The sequence below is a fragment of the Macrobrachium rosenbergii genome, chromosome 30 (assembly GCF_040412425.1).
Source record: "Macrobrachium rosenbergii isolate ZJJX-2024 chromosome 30, ASM4041242v1, whole genome shotgun sequence".
Classification (NCBI taxonomy): domain Eukaryota; kingdom Metazoa; phylum Arthropoda; class Malacostraca; order Decapoda; family Palaemonidae; genus Macrobrachium; species Macrobrachium rosenbergii.
The window spans coordinates 14841001-14851000 of NC_089770.1; the positions used below are offsets into that span (position 1 = coordinate 14841001).

At 38.0% G+C, this 10000-nt stretch overlaps 1 protein-coding gene across 1 annotated transcript in view; it reads right to left on the reverse strand.

The window, feature by feature from the left end:
- Positions 1-9975, reverse strand: part of LOC136855075 (uncharacterized) — a 19327-nt gene extending 9352 nt beyond the window's left edge. The window contains exon 1 of the mRNA XM_067131862.1: positions 7688-9975. Within this exon, the coding sequence (XP_066987963.1) occupies positions 7688-9353 (1666 nt within the window). The 5' untranslated portion in view covers positions 9354-9975. The remainder of the gene's footprint in view (positions 1-7687) is intronic.
- Positions 9976-10000: the final 25 nt, after the last annotated feature.

Consider the following 10000-nt stretch of genomic DNA (forward strand, 5'->3'; position numbering starts at 1 on the left):
CGAGCAGAATTTTATAAAAGCTTTCGAACCCTTTTCTGGGTTCATTTTCAGTCTAAAATTTTTGACTGAAGATGAACCCAGAGAAGTGTTCGAAAGCTTTTGTAAAATTCTACTCGAGCCTTTAACAGTTATATTATTGTGGACTCTTTAGAACATTTATGAACTCTCGTGATAGAGAGTTTTTCTCCCAACATTATTATTATTATTATTATTATTATTATTATTATTATTATTATTATTATTATTAAAGATTATTATTATTATTACTTATTATTATTCCAAGAATAGGTGTTCATTTGAAAGAAGCAAGAGAAGGTAATAGGAAATACAAAAAAAGAAATCAGTAATTAGAAAAGAGGAAATAAATGAGAAAATTAATAAATAAATAGATACAAATGTAAGCAAATTATCAAAATACAAGAATTGCTTTAGAGTAGTATGCGTTGCATCTTTGCTTGAATTTTTGAAGTTTCAATTGCACAACACCCTCAGGGAGGCTGTTCCACAGTCCAACGGTGTGAGGAATAAAGGACCTCTGGAACTGAGAAGTTGGACAGCGAGGGACATTTACTGTCTATTGGTGCTGATGTTCAGCAAATCTGGTCGCTCTCTGCAGGAAAATGGGATCAGGAATCAATTGTGAATGTGAAAGTTCTCTGTTAAAATACAACTTATGAAAAATTGACCAACAAGAGATCACCCGTCGATGGCCCAGGTCATAATAATAATAATAATAATAATAATAATAATAATAATAATAATAATAATAATAATAACAAAATGGCAGTTTCAACAGCATTTATTTTATATAGTAAACGCTCAATTCGTCTTATCAGTTCTCCAACACATCACTGAACCACCTGATATGAATATCGGACAATTGCTTGCAACCATTCCAGCGCAAGAAAAGCAATTGATAAGACGAACTGAGCGTTTACTATATGAAATAAATGCTGTCGAAACTGCCATTTTGTTTAACAAAACCTGCATTAAAGAAGGTCTTTTTCCTAATTTTACAAATAATAATAATAATAATATAGGAAGGACACAGATCCTCTCTAAAACAGGTCTCATCAAAAAGGATGGCTGTATTATGCGAATTTATCTTAAACAGGATCTTTTCTATTTTCCTTATAATTCGCTTTTCAGGCTCAGTTATGTTGGTCAGCAACTGGCCAATATTCGTATTGGAAAAAGGATGTTTCGACGCTACCACAACCTAAAGTAGAACCTGAATTCAGGCGACGAAAGATTCCACAGATTTCTGATTGAGTATTTCAATAAAAGACTTCCCGCATTCCACACACTATCCTTTTTCCAGTACGAATAATGGCCAGTTGTTGACCAACATCGTTGGGCCTGAAAAGCAAATTATAAGGAAAATAGAAAAGATACTGTATAAGATAAATTCGCATAATACAGCCATCCTTTTTAATAATAATAATAATAATAATAATAATAATAATAATAATAATAATAATAATAATAATAATAATAATAATAATGTGTTAAGTATATGTATCTTAGTTTAACCAGACCACTGAGCTGGTTAACAGCTCTCTTAGGATTAGTTTATCTTTAAATATATGTACATAATCCTATTAGATTTATTTTATAGCCGGCACTCTGAATATTTTTAATATATTACAGTTAACAGCAATTCCATATCGTTCATAACCTAACCTTACCTGTACTTTACACTTGCCATCCAATTTAAGATATTTATCTAAAATAGTAATATAGCAAAAATCAATTATATTATGGTAGCTGGTAAGTACAGAGGTTCGGTAACCTGAGCGTTACTGCAATAATAATAATAATAATAATAATAATAATAATAATAATAATAATAATAATAATAATAATAATTATAATAATATTGTAATTGGTAAGTACACAAGTCCGTTGAGCTGTAATAATAATAAGGTGTTATAATAATAATAATAATAACACACATAATAATAATATAATAAGGCACAAGTCCGTTGATGAATAATAATAATAATAATAATAATGTTACTGCATTATTACCTAAGACCGGAAACCAAAAACAGACCAAAAAAGAGACCAAAGAGAGAATAAAACAGACCAAAAAAAGACCAAAGAGAGACCAAAAACAGATAAGAAAAAAAGACCATAGAGGGAATAAAACAGAGCAAAAAAGAGACCAAAGAGAGACAAAAACAGACCAAAAAGAGACCAAAGATAGACAAAAACAGACCAAAAAAGAGACCAACAGACCAAAAACGAGACCATAGGGAGACCAAAAACAGACAAAAAAAAGTCCAAAGAGACCAAAAACAGACCAAAAAAAGACCAAAGAGACAAAAACAGCCCAACAACAGACAAAAAAAAAAGACCAAAGAGAGAATAAAACAGACCAAAAAGATACCAAAGACAGGCCAAAAAGAGACTAACAACAGACAAAAAAAACAAAGAGAAAAAAAAGAGACCAAAAACAGACCAAAAAAGAGACCAAAAAGAGACCTGAAAAACAGAGAAAAAAAGAGACCAAAAAAGAGACCAAATAGAGACCAAACAGAACAAAAAAAGATACCAAACAACAAAAAGATTCCAAAGAGAGACCAAAAAAGATTCAACGAGAGACCAAAAACAGACCAAAAATGAGACCAAAGAGAGACCAAAAAGACAAAAACAGACTAAAGAGAGGAAAAAAGAGACCAACGAGAGACCAAAAACAGACAAAAAAAGAGACCAAAAAGACAAAAAACAGACTAAAGAGAGAATAAAACAGACCAAAAAGATATCAAAGAGAGACCAAAAAAGACACCAAAAACAGACCAAAAAAAAGAGACCAGAGAGAGACCAAAAACAGACCAAAAAAGACCAAATAAAGCCCAAAAACTGACCAAAAAGATATCAAAACAAAAAGGTACCAAAGAGAGACAAAAAAACAAACCAAAGAAAAAAAAACAGACCAAAAAAGAGGCCAAAAAGAGACCAAAAAGACCAAAAAAGCCAAAAAAACTGACCAAAAAGAGACCAAAACAAAACAAAAAGGTACCAAAGAGAGACAAAAAAAAAAAAGAAACCAAAGAGAAACCAAAAACAGACCAAAAAGAGACCAAAGAGACCAAAAACAGACCAAAAAAAAGAGACCAACGAGAGACCAAAAACAGACTAAAAAAAGAGACCAGCGAGACCAAAAACAGACAAAAAAGAGACCAAAGAGAGACCAAAAACAGACAAAAAAAGAGACCAAAGAGAGACCGAAAACAGACCGAGAGAGTGTCAAACATAAGACCATGTCAGTCCCGAAACGTCTGGAACCTAACTAAAACCTCCTCCAGGTGGGAAATGCCAAAGAAATTGCAGAGAACGCGCCTTCATAACAAAAACATCTAATTTACGTCGACAGAATACGAGAAGTATAGTATAGTGAGTGTGGCACGGTGCCGCTTATGAATGCCAAGTTGATGGATTTCTTTTTTTCTTTTTTTTTGGGGGGGGGGGGCATCTCTCCGGGATTATTCATGACACACGCTGCTGCTTCTTCCTCGTCGGGCTAAATCCCATTTGGGGATTTTATTTTGGCTAAATCCCATTTGGGAATAGAAGAGAATAGAATATGATATGGAATTTTGGCCAAAGGCCAAACGCTGGAACCTATTAGGTTATTCAGCGCTGAAACTGGGTGAGTAGCAAGATGGAGGGGAATAGCAAGTTGGAAGAAAGAGAATATGAATGGAGGTACAGTAAATGAAATGAAAAGGGTTGCAGTTAGGGGCCAAAGAGACACTGCAAAGAACCTTAAGTAATGCCCACAGTGCACCGCACGAGGTGCACTGACAGCACTTCCCACCTGCGGAATAAATCCAATTTGGGGATTTAATTTTGTCTAAATCCAATTTGGGGATTTTATTTTGGCTGAATCCCATTTGGGGATTTAATTTTGGTTAAATCCCATTTGCAGATTTTATTTTAGCCGAACCCCATTTGGGGATTTTATTTTGGCTAAATTCCATTTGGAGATTTTATTTTGGCTAAATCCCATTTGGGGATTTTTACAATTTTTTTGTCGTCACCTTCATTGCTGACATGTGGGAAGTGTATTATGTACGTGGTGGTTAGTTGACTGTGGCTGGTTGTAGCCACAGTGGGGAAAGGTACGGGGTCAACAACCTCATCGCAAAATGATAACAATAACAGTAATAATAATAATAATGATAATAGGAGAGTTTATTATCATCTTTTGTCACTTCCTCTAGAGGGAAAAGACTTATATACTCTCACCACCCTCTCTCTCTCTCTCTCTCTCTCTCTCTCTCTCTCTCTCTCTCTCTCTCTCTATATATATATATATATATATATATATATATATATATATATATATATATATATATATATATATATATATATATATGTATATTATTGCGATGGATGGAACCTCTTTCCAAGCCACCTCACCCACTTTTTACATCTGTAACATAACTGAGAAAGAAATAATTACGAGAACTGTGGGTTTCCACTCACCCCTTCATAAACTCTCTCCTTCATTCCCCAAAATGGTTAAGCCTAACCCTTCCCTCTGTTCAAATAACTGCCTAAGGCCTTCTTTCCAGGTGACTGTCGTACCTTCTTGGCTTCAAGCAGCGGCAAGGGAGGAGCCAAAAAAAGAGAACGTTGGCACCATCCCCATGTTAACCCTCCATGAGGTTAACTGATGCCATGTGGCCTATACAGAAAACGTGATGAAGATTGACCTTTGCACCATCTACGAAGATGCAAAGGGGTAATTTCCGAGGTTATTTATAGATGATGCAACGGAAATAGAGAGAGAAGAGCGCAGAATGCCACCGAGGACAGATGTCCTTACCCTTGCCTGACCCTTGAACCTTCCATGTGTTCGACCCTGAGGTTCGAACCAGTATACTTTTGTAGTGGCATTTTAATTCCCTCCTCCTTCGCCAGCGCCCTATCGAATGAGGACACGTCATCTTGACGAAGGTAATGTACCGGAATAAGGTTTCTTAGTCAGTCACAATTCCTGTTATTTCTCAGTCTGATTTTCATTTATTTCCCATTGTGCGATCACCTTCAGTAATTTGTGTTGGAGCATTCAGTGTTAACGTAATTAGACATTTAGTGTTGAACTGAGTTATTTGGCACCATCTATGCATTCCCTCAGTTCCCTTTGAGCATCTTATTATTCTTGCAAGTAACCATCTTGAATATATTGCAGACAGGCCTCGACTGTGGAATCACTAGGCTTTACCCCCGCTCTGCAATGTTCCTGTTATGAAGACATCTTCGGCGTAGAATATTTATCCTGCATGGGATTCATTCATTTAGCAGGCCCTTAATATCACCTGCCCATTAACTCGTCATTCTTCTGATCTGTGTTTGTCATGTAAATATAATTAGTTGGGAGAACCCTTGAGTTTACATAATTTTCCCTCACATGAAGAAGGCCCTATGCCACAGATCTTCTCTTGCTTTGTCTACGAAGTTGCCCTACTACTGAGTCAGATGTGTAATAAATGCAGTAGATTTCTTGATAATGTAAGGAACTCCATGCGTTCATCTGTTGCCGCCCAGATTCAAGTAGGTATCCCTTAGACATTCGTAGAAATATATATATATATATATATATATATATATATATATATATATATATATATATATATATATATATATATATATATATATAATGTATATAATGTGTGCAAGGGTATTAGTGTATGTATGTGTGTCTGGAAAAAAAAGCTGAAAAGAAAATACATCGTCATAATTATTTTAAGCTTATGTTTATCTCTCTCCAGTTTCGTCCAAGACTTTTATTTAATCTTCACAAATTCGCTCTGGAACTGTCACCGCAAAAATAGTGTTGCAATTCTGTCACGTTTTCAATAAACTCGCCCCCTCTCTCTCTCTCTTTCTCTTTTGAAAACACGTAATTCTGTCACGTTCCTCATAGACTCATCTCTCTCTCTCTCTCTCTCTCTCTCACACATTTTTCCCGTCTTTGAAAAACAATGAAATAAGACATTTGGAAAGAACACGATATTCGCAAGGGCTCTCTCTCTCTCTCTCTCTCTCTCTCTCAAAGTCTAAAAGTACCTTTGTTTACATATCTGAATCAAAATGAGAAAAATTTACAAGTTGGAAGCCTGGAAGACCACCACTTAAATTGCAAAGCAAGATTTGGTGTAAGTATTAAAAACTTTTGCATCATCTTCATAATAATAATAATAATAATAATAATAATAATAATAATAATAATAATAATAATAATAATAATAATAATAATAATAATAATAATTATTATTATTATTATTATTATTATTATTATTATTATTATTATTATTATTATTATTACTGATCCCTATACTTTCGTAATCACGCTTGGAGAGAAAGAAGAGTTCACTTACAGACAATATGCTCTCCCAAACCTCATTCCAAGATGGCTATAAACCTATATACAGCCTTCAATACAAGACCAGGCAGATAGGCGTGAAAAGAGCGTCGTGGAGACCTCCCACGCTCAGTGGCGTGGACGCCCCCTGTGCTCCGGAGCGTTTTAAAACGCCATGAAAGGTCTGTAAAGTTGTATGGAGATCTGACATAACCTAAGCGTGGCGATACTCCATTCTGTTTAGACTGGAATTACTGGAATTCGGAAATATGCTCTGCTGTACGTACAAATCCAATGCTCAAGTTTATTGGTACTTCCTATGCTCCCTCCCACGCTCCGTTGTAGAGACCAACCCTGCCTCCCTTCGACATTAGCTGGGGCTCTTTGTTACGGTGGTAAGTGGTGCTGTTTCACGCTCCACGGGAGAAGAGTTGATTACCTTGAGTAGGATAACTTCTTTCTCTGAGAGAGAGAGAGAGAGAGAGAGAGAGAGAGAGAGAGAGAGAGAGAGAGAGAGAGAGAGAGAGAGAGAGAGAGAGAGTTACAACATACTTAAAAGAGTAAAGACATCCATGTGTGATTATATATATATATATATATATATATATATATATATATATATATATATATATATATATATATATATATATACTTAAAAGAGTAAGGACATCCATGTGTGATATATATATATATATATATATATATATATATATATATATATATATATATATATATATATATATATATACATGTCTTGGCGCTGATCCTATCAACCTCCTCAGTAAAGGCTGAGCAATCTAACCCTTAAAAAATCCTCTCCTGATTTGCATTCCTATCTCTCTCAAAATCTAATTTTTTGTTGCCAGCTACGAGGTCCCCCTTTGCCAAAATTTTTATTTGAAACTTGATATAATTTTTTGCATATCTTATTACCAAACAAACAAACAGACACACAAACTATGCAAATAAAAAGCATAGTTAGTTAAATGAGAATTAAAGGTGATATGAGAATGCAGTGTTTCTAGATGTTTTGGTCCCGTAGAGAAAATGGAACAGGCAAGGAAGATGAAATAACGGGAAATTCCTGAAAATGAAAGGGTCTCTTATGGTTTTATGTTTGCTAAACAGACATGACAATTTAGTTACTTCTTTCTTGTCGAAAAATAAAAGTGGAAAACAAACGCATAATCTTTACATCTACACCTATTTCTACAACGAATAAACAGCTAAAATAAATGAAGATAAAAAACCAAAAAGAATCGTGGCATAGATGATACACACGAGATTATTCTGACTCTCGCACTCCCTCACCTGCAGAAGTTGTCAATGGTAAATCTTCCCCATCTTGTGTCTCACTCTTGTCTGCGATGTCCTCACCTCCCTCTTCACCTTCATCTTTAAACCGTTTGGTCTCACCATTTCCACTCTCGCCCTCGACAGAGCCTTTTTTCTCATCCTGCATTCCTATTGCATCATGATCCAAAGATGTTTTGTATGAAACATAGGAAACATCATTTACAGGACTAACTTTCTTGTCCATTCTGTTTCTGCTAAAATCGTTCGATGACTTCACAAGCTTGAGAGTAGAGGGCGCCGAGTCGACTTTCTTGTTATTTTCAGCAATTATGTTCCCCATGATAATTTCGGACACTTGAAGGCCCTCCTCAGCAACCTTCCCGTCACCTTTTCCAGCATGGTTGCCCTCGCAGTTAGCGGAGTTGCTGCGGCCCTCCTCGGCACTCTGGAGTTTGCCCGCATTGTGCGAGTTTCCGGAATGCTGGACCTTGGAAGGCAACGATTCCGTGAATTCCATCCTTCTAGATGAGGGCCTAAGGCTGTTCCTCATCAGACGCCACAGAGCCACTGGAAGGGTTTCGTGTAGGGGCTCCGCAAAGCACTTCACAGCCAAAACGCTGCAGAAGCACAGGATTATGATGGCCACGATGAGCATGGCATGCCAGAAACGGAAAATGTGCCCGAAAGTAAAAGGGAAGACCAGTTGCTGGGCAGTTACCCATTTGCCCTTTTCCAGACACTGTAGAATATCCCAGTCAGCTATTTGGACGCCCGTTACACCCCCCAGATATCTCAGCTGAATGAGCGAAGTCACATTACATTTCCAAGGGTTGTTGGCCAAAAACACCTCCTTTAACGTCTTAGTCCTGTTGAGAAGGCGGACAACACTAGAGAATGAGCTAAGTTTATTGTGAGAAAGGTCAACCGTATGCAGGATTTCATTGTACTGGAAAGTATCAGCGTTGACACTAGAAATGGTGTTGTGAGAAACATTTAGCAAATAAAGGGCGTGGACGCAATGCAAGAACTCCATGTCACTCCCACGCAGCTGATTGAAGCTTAGGTCAAGGTCACTGAGCCTTTGCATCCCACAGAAGGTGCATTGGTCGATGTCGTCCAGAGAATTGTGGCTGAGGTAGACTTTCATGAGCTTGTTGCTGGTGTGGTTGTGGAAGAGGCTGTGGTTGAGGGACCTGAGCCTAACCCGCGTCAGGGTGAACGAGGCCAGGTTCCGGAGCCCCTCCAGCCCACCCTCGGCCGCCATGAAGGGAGTCCCTTCTTCGGCGTTGTCGATCCTGAGAGAGGTCAGGCTCTTGAAGTCCCTCAGGGCAGCTGGGGCAAGGGACAACACGCGGCACTCTTGAACGTGAAGCTCCAAGATCTTGGCTATGAACGGCACCCAGGAGGACTGGAAGGGCTTCACAGTTTCGCCCAGCAGGGCCTGACTGCACTCGACCCTCAGGCTCGTGACGTCGTGCAGGACGTTCCCTAGGATCTCGGGGTCAAAGAACCGCTGGAAGGACAGGATGTCCTCCGCCCTGACGAAGAGCTCGTGGGTATTGACGACCTCCAGTTCGCATCTGCCGAGGCAGTTCGAATACTTAGTGGCGGCTCCCGGCGGAGGAAATCCTATAAAGATTATCGTTATGAAAGGGAGGAACTTCACACCCGCATGTATCATGTCTTTCGAAATCGTTTTGGGGAAGCGGTCGAATGAAAACGGTCACATCAATCATCCGGGGCCTCACTGGGTTCACTGAAAGGGACTCGTGGAGGTCACTTCTCCCATAACAAATCACCTCAGTCCAATTTCCATCCGTTTATCACCTCGAGTCATATTCCCACCACACACACGGAATATCATCTCAGATGATGATTTCCCAGATTCGGAATCATTCTGGTTTATTTCTTTCGAAAAGGAGATTCCGATATCATTTCCTTTCATCCAGATACGTCGCGATTTCCGTCATCAACGTCTAAACGTCTTATAAATCTTTTGCAACAGCCCAGGGACATATTTCAGGACGCTTGGAAAAAGGGCGGGGGAGGAGGAGTAGGAGGGAGAAGAATAAGAGAGACCCAAGACGCGCTAGTAAGACATCCTCACCCAACGACGCCTCGGGGGTAACTAAAGAAATTCCTTCTTTTTCCACGAGTTCTTCTCTCCCCCCCACCACGAAAACTCATTTCAAAAAGAAGGAAAAATAAAATGGTCTTTTCTTGAACCTTACGTCCGCCTCCTTTTACTTTAACCAATCCTCATTATTCAAAGTATTATTTCCTCTCTTATATTACATCTATCATTAACAAACAGTCCTTAACCTCAAG